The sequence below is a fragment of the Monodon monoceros genome, unplaced genomic scaffold (assembly GCF_005190385.1).
Source record: "Monodon monoceros isolate NGI ecotype Baffin Bay Population unplaced genomic scaffold, NGI_Narwhal_1 Super_Scaffold_4, whole genome shotgun sequence".
NCBI lineage: Eukaryota > Metazoa > Chordata > Mammalia > Artiodactyla > Monodontidae > Monodon > Monodon monoceros.
The window spans coordinates 77,012,983-77,026,849 of NW_021703781.1; the positions used below are offsets into that span (position 1 = coordinate 77,012,983).

Here is a 13,867-nt window from a genome sequence, read left to right on the forward strand (position 1 = left end):
GTCCTCAGCTGGTTCCAGCCCTGGACTTGAGTGTGTGTGCTCCTGTCCTGTTGGGAACGCTCCAGTGTACCCACTGACTTGGCTGCCGTTTTCCTGGGCTGGACGGGGCCCTCCCTGAGTTTCAGGACTACGTCTGACCTATACTTGCCGTTGGGGGGCGGGTGTCTCTTGTTTGGAGCAGGTTGGTTGAGCCCTGCCTGGGAGGAGTGAATCAGCCTGTTAATTCAATGAGCCATGCACCTTTCTGCTCCTATAGCTGCATTCCCACTGGCCTGCCCCTCCAAAGCAGCAGCCGCTCATCATCCTTCTGTGCCCCCACTTCCCTGCATGAGACCTCTGCAGGGATGTCCTCTCTCCTCCATGCTCAAATCTCTGCCCTTGGTGGTGGCTTGAGCCCTGCTTGTCGTAGGGGAATCTTCTGGTGTGTGAGCCCTTGGAGGGCAGAAATTGGGTCTAATCTATTGATATTTCTACATTTGCTCTGTCTAGTGTGGCCTCTGGCACATAGTCTGGGTTCTCAGTTGGTGGAAGGAATAACAGACGCAGAAATTCTTGGGAAGGGAAAGCCTAGGTGTTCCTTTTGCTTAGGAAGAGGCCATTAAAAAAGAAACCATTTGTCATAAAGTAAAATCAAAGGACCCCCTTATCTTTTTATCCCGGTAGCTCAACTCTTTCTTCTCTTCCTTCTTCTGGAAAACCCTTCTGCTGTGTTTGAAGTGAATTTTTCTCTTGGCCTGTACTGGTTGGTATATATATATATATAAATATTTTTAATAGATCTTTATTGGAGTATAATTGCTTCACAATACCGTGTTAGTTTCTGTTGCATGACAAAGCGAATCTGCATACACATGTCCCCATATCCCCTCCCTTTGAGCTTCCCTCCCATCCTCCCTATCCCACCCCTCTAGGTCATGTATATACATGTGGTTGTAGCTCTCATTCTGTTTCCTTCTTTTAAAAAAATTATTTATTTTTGGCTGCGTTGGGTCTTCGTTGCTGCACGCGGGCTTTCTCTAGTTGTGGCGAGTAGGGGCTACTCTTTGTTGCGGTGCGCGGGCTTCTCATTGCGGTGGCTTCTCTTATGGGGCACAGGCTCTAGGTGCACGGGCTTCGGTAGTTGTGGCACGTGGGCTCAGTAGTAGTGGCTCGTGGGCTCTAGAGCCCAGGCTCAGTAGTTGTGGCGCACGGGCTCAGTATTTGTGGCTTGCGGGCTCTAGAGTAGTTGTGGTGCACGGGCTTAGTTGCTCCACGGCATGTGAGATCCTCCTGGACCAGGGCTTGAACCTGTGTCCCCTGCATTGGCAGGCGGATTCTTAACCGCTGCACCACCAGGGAAGACCCTCATTCTGTTTCTTACCTTTTTACTCAGCACTGTGCTCCAAGACGCAGTCCTGTTGTGTGTATATATTTAGTCCGTGGCCCTCACTGCTCTGTGTGCACCTGCATGTTTTGCTAACCACCCTCCAGTTCTGGGCACTCATTCTGCCCCCGTAGATCACGCTGCCATGGGCCTCCTGTGTCTGCCCCGCTGCGTGTGGATGGGTATGTGGGATGTCTTTGGGGTGCACGGCTGCTCGCGGGGTGTGGGGTTATATACTCTGGATAAGTAGGGTCACGCTCACACTGGTTGTGTGGCCTCCACTCCCATCCTCAGTGCCAGGGGCTGCCGGAATCCTGCAGCACTGGGATTTCCCTCCCTATAATAACCGTGCAGTAACATTATGTTTGAAATTTTGATTTATCTGATTATTAGTGTGAGCATCTCTTCATTCATGTGTAAGTCTCTTAGGTTCCTTCTTCTATACGTTGTTTATAAACGTTGCTTATTTTTGACTTGGTTTCTGTCTTCTTCTTGCCACGTTGAAGTATTTCCTTAGATGTTCTAGGACATTCATCCCATGTCAGTTTCAGAAAAGAAAGGGCCAAGTAATACTGAAAATACGGGAAGGATAAAATAACAGGATAGCGGACAGTCCGTTACGTTGAATACAGCCTTTTGAACTTTTTCCATTTCACTGTCTGTGAACATTGTCCTGGGTGGATGCTGATTCTGGCCTTGGCAGGTAGAAACCCGCGAAGGAGACAGTGCATGGCTCTCAGGAGGTAATCCTCCAAACGTGCAGGAAAATCTAGGCATTTTGTGTCTGCGGTGCCCCCTAGTCAATCTGTGCAGTTCCCTTGTCAGGAAATGAAATGGGTTCATTGGTTGTATCCAGGTCTTAGCAAATCCTTTGCGAGGCTCCTAGCAATTTCCAGCTTCTTTTCTGAATGCTCAGAAAGCATCTCTTCATAGTGCCTGGAGGATCTTAACCCCGTCACTTTCTGGTTCCTCTCCACCTCTGGTTGTTAAATTATTGCTCTGTTAGAGGTGTGTGATCATTGGTGCAATATAGGCCCGTTTTCAGTTTCTGGGCACCTTCATTCACGTATCCCAGGTTTCCGAGGTTTGACTATTTCATACTGTATAAAAACCCAATACTTGGATGTTCTCTGGGAGTTGACTCGACTGGCACTTTCCAAGTATCTCCGTCCTTTTGCTCCTGGGGGGCTGAGTTGGAATTTGTCCGAGCTTCTGATTTCCTTTTCTGGAGTGAGGTGGCCTAAAGCAGCTTCAGAGTGTTTGGGATAAGGAAACATCCACCGACGTCCTGCCGTGGCGTAGTTGTTGGGAGGTGGGTGACCGGCCGTGGACCCCTGGGCACTGGCAGGGACGATTTCTGCCCTCAGTTGAAGTGGAGGGGACAAGGGAGTGGTCCGGTCCAGTCCGGCACTGAATGTCTCTTCCATTTGGCATTTAATTCCTGCCAGCAGTGCTAGCACGTCTGTCTTCTGCTCTGTTTGCTTGTCCTCCCCACGTGAGGGAATGGGAACTTGAATCTAGGCCAGACCCCAAGGGGGTAGGCAGACCCGTATTCCTGGGCCCGGTGCTTCCTGTTGGGGGTCCAGCCTTTGCCACAGAAGCACTTTGTGCGATCGTGGCTGCTCCAGGGCAAAGCCGCCCTCCATCCCTTAGAGGGAGGAAGTCAGCTCTCAATAGGATTTCTGTTTTGCAGCAGCTCTTGATGATCTGAGGATGCTGGTATGTGCACTTGGCAGTGACCCCGCTCCATCCCGCAGAGGAACAGATACGAAAATGCACACTCCAGGAGCCTGCCTAAGGCCGGATGGTCAAAAGGACCACTCCTCCTCCTGGAACCGTGCTTCTTCAGTTCTCATTGGCGCCTTCAAGGCCGCGTGCGGCAGGTGCAGGTGAAGGAGCTGGAGGTCTGTGTGAAGAGGCCCCTGGCCAGGCTTCAAGCGTGGTTTTGAGATGCTGTTTAGGAGACCCCATAGCATCTCTCCAAAGCCTTAGGATTACTGAGTTCTGTTACGGGCTGACTTCCCTGGTTCTGCAAACAATGAGTTCTTGACAGCGGGAAGGTGCTGTTAGGACGCTGTGATGTCTCCTTGTACTAACTGTTTCGCTTTTGTGTTTGTTTAGGGTGGTACAGAGGTTACACCTTAAGGAAAAAGTCTAAGAAGGTAAGTCCTTGTTATTAAACACAGTGCATGTACCTTCATAAATCACAATAGGCGAGGAAGTAAATTCTGTCTCATGGTGCCTAAGAGTTGTCCTTATATATCTCTTTCTCTGAATTCAAAAAATACATGGGTTGAAATATGGGCTACCCTGAATTGTTTTCTTTAAAAATTTTTTTTAATTAAAAAAATTTTATTTTATTAATTGAAGTATAATTGATTATCAATGTTGTGTTAGTTTCAGGTGTACAGCAAAGTGGTTCAGTTATACATATACATATATCCATTTTTTTCAGATTCTTCTCCCATACAGGTTGTTACAAAATATTGAGTAGAGTTCCCTGTGCTATACAGTAGGTCCTTGTTAGTTATCTATTCTATATATAGTAGTGTGTATATGTTAACCCCAAACTTCTAATTTATCACTTCCCTTCCTGAATTGTTTTCTTCTGAACAACATATGTACGTAGAAATTGCAGTTTCATTTCTGTGAGTGAATGGATGGGCTGTGGCGTGATATTGACCTGCTGTCATGAGAGGTGGACTCTTCTTTTCCTGGTAGAATTCTGCATCCTGTTTAAGCACAGGGTGTGTAAGAGAATGATCTGGGTATAGCGACTTGAGAAGAAAGTACTGCTCACTATTTTCAATCTTGCATTATCCTTGATGATAAATTAGCAGATTTGCAGCGCTCACGCTTGCTTTTTCCCCTCTTGCTTATAACTATTTTTATACTGCTTACGTCGCTGGCAAAAGAAAGAGGTTCTGCCTTCCAGGGCAGTTTGCATGCGTGGTTGTTTGAATTTCTGAAGCTAAGATGTGCAGTTACATTGTGGTGGACAGTCCCGTACACAGTTCTGTTGTGGCTTTTCCGTTCTCAGCTTCACAAAATCTAATGACGGCTCTTCCATTTCATTCTATGATTCTGAAGTACTGTCCATTCTAAGCTGTGGTTTGGCTGTCCACGTTACCTTATAAAATCTCATTATACTTGACAGATGGTTCATTTTATTTCTGTTTCTTAGCTTGGCCTCTCATTATCTAGTTACTGGGCTGGGCTCCTCTTGTGGTCCGGAGCCTGTAGCTAAGGCAGCTGGAGTCCAGCTGTGCAAGCACAGGGCCTTCTTCATCTGCTTTCCCCAGACGCCCTGCTCTCAGGCTGTGCCGGACAGGTGGGAGCTGTCCATCCTCTGGTCTCAGTCACCTCGGAGGCCTCCAGGCTGAGCTTCGCGGCAGCCTTTCTCTGGCATAGTCTGTCCTAATGTGAGAGATGCTGTTAGGGATACCTGGTGAGCCAGATCTGCAAATGGGAGCCAGGACCTCCCACCTCCACCCTGCCGAGCTCAGACTGGGCTATGAGTCTCTACACATCCAATGACCTGGAGCCTTGAGCTTTGAACAAGGTAGATTCCAACCAGGTGGCTGGTGGAATAGATTTCTCCAGGGAAAGTTCTATTTTCACATTGATTATCTCTTCCATAATTTGGGATTAGCAGGTGCAAGCTATTACATATAAGATGGATAAACTACAAGGTCCTATTGTATAACACAGGGAACTATATTCAATATCTTGTGATAAACCGTCATGGAAAAGAATATGAAAAAGAATGTGTGTGTGTGTGTGTGTGTGTGTGTGTGTGTGTGTGTGTGTGTGTATATATATTTATTTAACTGAGTCACTTTGCTATACAGCAGAAATTAACACAACATTGTAAATCAACTATACTTGAATAAAAAAAAAAAAAGAATGTATTCCTGCAGATGAAAACCTGAGGTTCATGTGAGAAAGCCACAATTGAGGACTTGATTAATAAAGAGATTAGGGCTATGAACCATCCCCCTCCCCAGTGACAAAGCGCTAGGTGCATCCCAGGGAAGCTGTGCACTTTTCTTTGATATTTGGTGTCTGGTACCACCTTCCCAGTCGGGATCTCTCCCAACTCCTCATGCCTCCATGGGCCCTAATCCTTCCTCCCCTGCACCACAGGGCCCTGACTTTACAGCTCATAGAGCTGGGTAGGGGCATATTTATTTTTCCACCTAAAATCTTCATTAGCAGATGAGGAAATTGAAGCCTTAAAAAGGTCGGTTGTGATTTTGCATCAGCACCCCTGCCCCAGGCGGTAGCAGAGAAGGGACTTGGCTCCTAGTAACCTGACTCTGTGTTCTGGAAGCATCCTTTTATCGGTATTCACAAATGAGCAATAGATCTGGGCTGGTCCCGACTGCCCCAGCTGGAGAAGTTGCTCATTGCAGGCTTCCCTGGTGGCAAAGTGGTTAAGAATTCCACCTGCCAATGCAGGGAATACGGGTTCAATCCCTGGTCTGGGAAGATCCCACATGCCGCGGAGCAACTAAGCCCGTGCACCACAACTACTAAGCCTGTGCTCTAGAGCCCGTGAATCACAACTACTAAGCCCGCGTGCCACAGCTACTGAAGCCCACGTGCCTAGAGCCTGTGCTCCACAAAAAAAGAAGCCACCGCAATGAGAAGCCCGCGCACCGCTACGAAGAGTAGCCCCCGCTCGCTGCAACTAGAGAAAGCCCGCGCGCAGCAACGAAGACCCAATGCAGCCAAAAATAAAATGAATTAAAAAAAAAAAGTCACTTACTTCAAGCCTCCAGATGTGTCCAGCCTCATTTCTTTCACTGTCCCTTCTGTGGCTCCATGATTCTCGAGAGCAGGTTTACCGAGACTGAGGGACATCTCTGGACATGGGCAGGGGGCGAGACTGGCTTATTTGTATGCGTGTCCGTCCCATCGTCCCTCCCCGCCCCGTGCTCACCTTTTGACATCAAATGTGCACCTGGAGACCGTCCTGGGATCTGGAGGTGTCCTAGCATCGGGCACCCGCAGTCCTCTTTGGTGGTCAGCCTCTGTCTTTCTGCCTGATTCCTTCCCTCTCTGTGATAATTCTTCCTTACATGAAGTGCGGCCACTTCCCTGGCAGGCAGGAGGAACCTGAACCAGTGGTGCCCATGCCTCCTTCCCAAGCAGGATTAGTAGGGTGGTTTCTGGATTTCCTGTGGAAATCCTTCGGGGCCAGATGCCAGGGAAACCTAGTCGGAAGCTCCTGTTCCCACAGCAGGTGCCCGAAGCCACCAGGGCCACTAATTGGCTTTTTGCTGTGTGCATGACATCTCACGTGGGAAGCCACAACCTGTTTGCGTTGCATCGTTGCAAGATCCCAGGGCCTGGTGCCCCATTGCTTGCCCTCCAGGAAGGGAGGTAGTGTCCTTGCTCAGGAAGCAGGACCAGAACTCTTGGTAAAGCTCCTGGCACTTCACGCACGGCGCCTGACACTGACCGTCCTCTTGAGGAGCTGTCTCCCTCGGAACTGTCTGTTGGGCCCCTGTGTGCCGTACGCTTGGGGGTGCCAAGCACTGTCTCTGTGTAACCTGGTGTGCTCCCCCTAAGAGTCTGGCAGGTTGGGCGAAATGCACCCAGTTTCTCTATTTTATCTGACGGCCCCTCTGGAGATGGTTGCGAAAGTCTCCTTGGGTCAGGTAAGCAGTCAGTGCCTATGTGATGATCAACGGTATAAACTAACTTTTGATGACAATTTTAGTATTTCGAAAGGAAGAACTGTCAGAAGCCATTGTCAGAAATTGTTCTTAGACATCATTTGGCTGTGGATCTTCCTGTGTTGAGGTCAGCAGTAAAAACGAGGTGTGACCCATGGAGAAGACACAGCAAAGTCCCTGTGGGATTTTTTCTTTGCAAACAGATTGCGTCTGTTTTCTTCTAAGACGTCTGCAGCCTCTTTGAAACACAAGCGGATTGAGTTGCCATCTTTTACACTTCTTTGTTTTCTGTGCTATGTTGTGTATGAGACTTAGCATTAGGCTTGCAGATTTAATAGTGATCCAGCCATCCCCACCTCCATTATGGGGGGGCAGTCGTTCGATTTGCAATCAGTACTCATATTAATAATAAAACCTGCTGTCTTTTTTCCTCCCAAAGGGTATATTTCCTGCTTCATATATTCATCTTAAAGAAGCCATAGTTGAAGGAAAAGGGTGAGTCTTGTCTTGATATTTAAATGGAGTCATGCAGTGGTTGTATTTGGCCTGAGGCTCTTTGCAGGGCGATGTTGGGGGTTGGACAATGGGTGCCATTGACCCTGATGTGACAGGAGTTTGGGGAGAGAAGGGAAACTTCTGATCTAGGGCTGTCCATAGCATGGCTTTGAGCCTTCACACAGTCTTAAGTTAAGTCAGCGTCGGAACTGCAGTCAACCTCCTTGAACCTGATGCGGATTTGGAAAGCTTCCTAGTTCTTCCTCTGTGAGCCACCCTATTACGCAAAGCCTGCACGGCGCCCCCAGCTCTGAATCCATTTTTCCGGAAGACTTTGCAGGCTGTGACACAAATGGGGTTGAGGGTGAAGCAACAGTTGTTAAATTGGGGTGTGTGTGAATTTACACGTTGCTTAATGCTGACGTATGTTTCCTAGAGGTCATAAAACTGATGTATAAGATCTTTAAAAGGACATTCGTAGAACAGAAACCCATTAGGCAGGAATGGCAAAGGAATAGCCAGGTGCGAACTTGGAGGAAGGAGCATTAAAATGTTTTCCTTTTTTGTCTCTGCTACGTCTTCACACTAGTTAAATATGTAAATGATCAAAGTACTAACGATATGATTACTGCAGAATGACATCTCTGTGGCTGATTACAAAGTTGCCTTTCCAAGCAGTGTACTTTTAACATACGAAAAGGACTAGGTCGGGCTCTGCAGTTCCGATTAAAACGAAGAAAATAATTTAGAGGCATAAATGTGATGACCTGTAATAGGGTCCTTTTTGCTACAGATAAAATGTTTTGTATGTACAGTTTCAAAGGGAAGTAAAAAGAGGAAAGTTTGGAAACTTTCACCCTCCTGTGGAAATAGTTGAATAAAGTGTGCTTTTCATGTATTGTACTTCAGTCTGTATCAGGATCAGTCTGGACATCAGACTGTATAGGAATTATTTTTTTAAAAAGCACTTTGATGTATACAAATGAGCATATGTAAAATGTAATTATGAAGCATAATAGTGAAGGACACAAGGGACTGTGTGGATTCTTGGTAAGTAGAGTCACCCCCTGACAGCCAGATGGACAGGCAGACAGACGCTTCTGTTCCTGTCCCTGGGTTAGTGTCACATGCCCCAGCGTGAGCAAACGAATGGGGCACCGGTGAAACAAGCAGTCTAGAAAGTTCTCTGCCGATGCTCCAGGGCTCCTGTGATTGCTCTTACTGATACCTGCCCTAACCCTCCCTCGGCTGTTGCCACCCAAACCTGGCTGCTTCCCGCCTCCCTCCTGGCAGAGAACCTCCTGCCTTCAGACGACCGGTGGCCTCACTCCGTACTTTTCCTCCGGATACCGTGGGCGTCACCTTCCCTTTCTTCTCCTGGTCCTTCCTCCTTTCCAGTGCCGGCCACTCTTCATCCTGCCCCTGCCTGTCTCCTTGCTGTCCAAGTTCATTATCCCGTCTCTCCTGCAGGCTCTCTGTCCTCTCTGTACATCGGCCTTCCTTCACGCTCAGACACCCCAGATCGTGGCTGTGTTGCGGCTGCCACCGATCCTGTACCTTTAGCCTCGTGACCAAGGCAATTCCCGTTTGTCCCCTCCCCTGACACCGACATGGTTACCACACCTCCTAATCGCCAGTGTCTTCTTAGCCCTCCTCTCTGGAGCTTGTCTGTCGCATCTGACACTGGCGGGCGTCCGCTGCACTCAGCTCCTGTGGCTTCTGGTGCTTCCCCCCCTGCATCACCCCTGCCTGCCCCTCTCAGGGCGCCCTCCTTACCTTCTGGTTCTCTGTTGCCCCTCCCCCCTTGAGGTGGCTTCTGTTCTTGCATCTCAGCTGTCCCCTCTCTGTGGGGAACACTTGGATGGGGACCTCCGGCCCTGACTTGTCCCATGACATCTGCTTCAGTCATGCAGAGCCAGGGAGCTCATATGAATCACCACCTGTGACAGGCACTGTCGGGTGTGTTTACTGCTGGCCCCCAGCAGGTAACAGGGTGGTTGCAGAGGTAACAGCACAGCCGCGTCAGATACCTTAGAGCCAGCTGGCACTCAGTCCAGGGGACAGATCAGGCCAATGCAGGAAAGAAGGTGAGAAGGATCCAGAGCTGAGACCGGGGTCCACCGTGTGCAGTGAGACCCTCCTTCCATGGGGAAAGCGGGGTCTCATTGAGTTCCAGGTGTCTCCTAGCCAGTGGGAAGAGCCCAGTGGACCCAGCGTGAAACTCAGGCTCTGTGACGTGAATGCAACCCAATTACTGACGAGCGTCCTCGCACTGTGCGTAGAGAAGCTCTCCCTGGAGGCTTTGCAGGGATGACATCACAGAATCATGATGCCAACCACATTTTCATCAACATCCCTACTGGGAAACTCGGTGACAGAGTTGGTAGGGCTGCTGTAACCATCACGTCCTGTAATGGACACTGATGATGTCCCAGCAGAGGGTAATTCCTAGCAGCACTTTCATGTGGGGTGGTCCCGCGGGCCACCGGGTCCCCGGATGTCTGGTCCCTGCTACTCCCGCTGGTGCACGTGGCCAGACGTCTCTGGAGGGACTGGCCCTCTCTCAGGGACTCCAGTGTTTCTTCCTTGGGGAGCACCCCGCCATCAATGAGTCATTGCAGCCTTGAACCCCGATTGTGAGCCGCAGTCAGGGTCCTGCCCACAGGTCTGAGCTCCAGGCAGTTGAAGATATGTAGGTGGGACCTATTTCAATGCCCCCAGGACACTTCATGTTGATGGGAGTCTTGTCTGTTCAGGACCTGTAGGCCCAGGTGGTCTAACTTCACAAGCCACTAAATTCAGTCTCTGACCCAGTCCCACATATCAATATTATGAGTCCTCCTTAGCGCAATGCCCGACGCAGAGCACGTGACCAGAAAACAGTGGTTGATTTAATAAAAACCAGCGCACAAATATTGGTAGATCATGAGTCAAGAATAAGTCAAGGGTTAACCTTCTGGGGTGGAGAGAAAAGGGAAAGAGGATAAGCAGAATTTGGGGATCAGGGCACCTGTGGACACTTGAAAGCTGTAACCTCGCTCATATTTAGCTTAGCAAGGATAACTGCTTCATGTATATTATCATAGAATGAGTTTTAGGCCTGACGGAAATGTAAAAAATCATCTTATCCCAAACCTGCATTTTAATGCCACACAGACTGGTGGTAATTTACGGCATCTATAAAATAGATGGGTACGCATATTATGATATACTTTCCATTTCTCAGACCTTGATGTTCTGATGGGATGTTACTTGCCTCCTTCATCTTACCTTGACATACGAGGTAGATGGCTTACACGGAGGATGACGTACGAACGTTCTCAGACTCTGTACAGAAATTACTTGTCATTCGTAGAGATGTATGTATTCCTTTGTGGGCACAGTCTCATTTTGTATACTGTCTCTCCATTTGCTTAAATATTGCACACTGTGGCCTAGATTTGGAATTTACAAGGTACCCCTGGTTTAACGAAGCCATGACCGTCTCTCTCCTTTCCTACATCCTTCCCAGGCAACATGAAACGGTCATCCCAGGCGACCTCCCGCTCATACAGGAAGTCACCACAACACTGAGAGAGTGGTCCACCATCTGGAGGCAGCTCTACGTGGTGAGAAAATGGGATTTTGAATCGGAGCTTAGCAATAGAGAAGGGTCTTTGTGGACCCCGCTGAACCAACAGGGTAGTTTGCCTTTTTCCGGGAACCTCAAAAGCAGAACTTGTGGGAGCGGGTCATACTTAGCAGCCTGGCCCAGTACTCTGGCCACCCTCAGGGACCATGTGCCCTTCCACCTGCTTTGTGTTGGGGTGTAGCCGTGCTGACTGCAGTGAAGTGGCTGTCAAGGAAGGGGCCATGGGTTTCACCTTTCCTTGTGTTGGAAAGGGAAATGGGCCGCTTTCAGGCTTTGGAAGACAGGCTGAGGCAACCTGCGCTGGGGTTCCCTCAAAGTTTGTGAGTATGAAAGCGAAAATCTGCTTTGAAACTGTCGTAGGTGCTTCGTTACGGATGCAGTAGAGAGGGATGACTGTCTTTGCCATTGTTTGCATGTAGGTAATGCTTCTTTTCATTTGAGAAAAATGACATAGTCTTCTAGACCTAAGCGTGTCTGTTGCAGAGGGACAGAAATACTTTACTTTCTGGCTTCGTGTGCGATGTCCAGTTCTCCTCATCTCGGAAGAAGCCTTATTAATGCAGCGAGTTTGGAGCCCTGACATCTTCCATTTCGTATTCCCCGGGGCATTTCTTTGCACATAAATTCATATTTACGGAAGCATACCTTTTGTTAAGCCTGTATTTCTCTTCAGAGTCTTGACTTCTCATCTGCTAATGTTGTCAGCACAAAGCTAGGACTCTGGAGGTAAGGCCGTGCTTCGATTTCTCGGGAACATAGAAAACTTCCCAGCGTCCCACAGCTGCTCTCCAGGCAGCCTTGTTGCTTTTGATTATACAGTGGTTTCCTATAAATGCACAGTAATAAGCTGTTGCAGTAATTGTTCATCAAATGTTCTCCAAAACCTAAAAGCGTAAAGTTAGCCGGGAATGTCTTGTGTAAATCTGAGCAATTTTGGAGTCGGTGTTTCATGTTAGCAATTTTTAAACAAAAATGCAGCAGCAAAACAAACAGGAGTTGATGCTGACAAATATGTTAGTGGACACGGTTGTAGCCATACAGTCCCGGAACAGGCGTTCCTAACTGTCACCTTGGTTTCTTTTAAAAATTTTACATTTGCCTCTTAGGGATTTACATTGCTAGATTTGTGCAAAGCTAAACAACAGTGCTTATTTTATATATATATATATATATATAGATAGATAGATAGATAGATAGATAGATATAGATATACACACACACACACATACATATTGCTCATAAATATTTTTTCCCCCTCTGCTCTGTGGCTGTAGACAAGTTAGGAAAATATTGAGGATTTTAGATATTTGGTAATGCTTTATAAAACTGGACAAGGAGAATTAATAAGATGGAAACAAACTTAATTTTAGAATAAACCAGTGACTTTGATTATTTAGTTTTCATTTAAGGAATTCAGATTATGGGAATTCCTTGGTGGTCCAGTGGTTGGTTAGGACTCAGTGCTTTCACTGCCGTGGGCCCAGGTCCGATCCCTGGTTGGGGAACTAAGATTCTGCAAGCCTTGTGGCGTGGTCAAAAAAAAAAGAAAGAAAGAAAGAAATTAAGATTAGGATCATACTAAGGAAAAAAGCTCATGGGATGGAAGATAATCTGTTAGGGCATGATAGGATGGGTAAGTGGTGGGGATCTAAGAAATTCCTAGAAAGGATGTCAAATATAGAAATAGTGGGGGTAAGAGATTCAGCTGTGTAGAGGAGAAGTTATTCTAAAATGTAGCAATGACCACATTTTAATTTTTTATAGGCACCGTGCCATGTAGAATTTTATCAAGTTAGGTTTCAGCTAGATTTTTTTTCATGGAAAGAACCACAGGATTCTTTTTCCTTTGGGTGATTCCTCATTTTCTTGATGAAGTGTACTCTTTGCAGTGCTCGGGCTTCTCGTTGCGGTGGCTTCTCTTGTTGCAGAGCACGGGCTCCAGGCGCGTGGGCTTCAGTAGTTGTGGCTCGCCGGCTCTCGAGCGCAGGCTCAGTAGTCGTGGCTCATTGGCTCCAGAGCGCAGGCTCAGTAGTTGTGGCGCACGGGCTTAGTTGCCCTGCGGCATGTGGGATCTTCCTGGAACGGGGCTCGAACCCGTGTCCCCTGCCTTGGCAGGCGGATTCTTAACCACTGTGCCACCAGCGAAGTCCCTCTTGATGAATTGTACTGTTGCTGTTGCAAAACTGTTGCTATTCTTTGTACCATCAAACCCCTTGGAATATGTAGAAAGTGATAAGCGGTACGAATTTTGTATCTTGTTTGTGCTTCCCTTTTGGCGTAAACGCACCGAGAGCTTTTGTAGACTCAGATTTTGCCTTTTGCAGAAGCCTCTCTGCACAAGCCAAATGCACCACAGTCACCAGAAGAGCCCAGAGGCACATTCTCTTGTAGCTCAGCCGACAGGCCTCAGGGTTGAGTTTCTCTGTGTGCTGAGAATTATTGGGGGAGAAGGTATTCTGAAGTCTCAGTAGGCAGGATCTGTAGGCTGGGCACTTCCTCAGGGAGCTACAAGGGTTGCCCATTCATAGGCCAGATTCTAGAAGCTCCCGTGCTGGCTTTGAGGCTCCAAGTCCAGATCCTGCCCTGGTCTACTCTGGTTGGCTGGAATATGCAAGATCGTGCATTGTCTTTTATTCTTTTAATCTTTTCGTGTGTGATGGGAACCAAATTCTATCTAATGTGTTCAGTTGCATG

At 47.9% G+C, this 13,867-nt stretch overlaps 1 protein-coding gene across 9 annotated transcripts in view; it reads left to right on the forward strand.

The window, feature by feature from the left end:
- The window catches only part of DOCK1 (dedicator of cytokinesis 1), a 528,766-nt gene that overhangs the window by 57,201 nt on the left and 457,698 nt on the right, over window positions 1–13,867 (forward strand). For all 9 annotated transcript variants that reach the window (XM_029245561.1, XM_029245563.1, XM_029245558.1 and 6 more), the window contains 3 exons: window positions 3,485–3,525; window positions 7,487–7,542; window positions 11,054–11,150. In XM_029245561.1, the coding sequence (XP_029101394.1) occupies window positions 3,485–3,525; window positions 7,487–7,542; window positions 11,054–11,150 (194 nt within the window). The remainder of the gene's footprint in view (window positions 1–3,484; window positions 3,526–7,486; window positions 7,543–11,053; window positions 11,151–13,867) is intronic.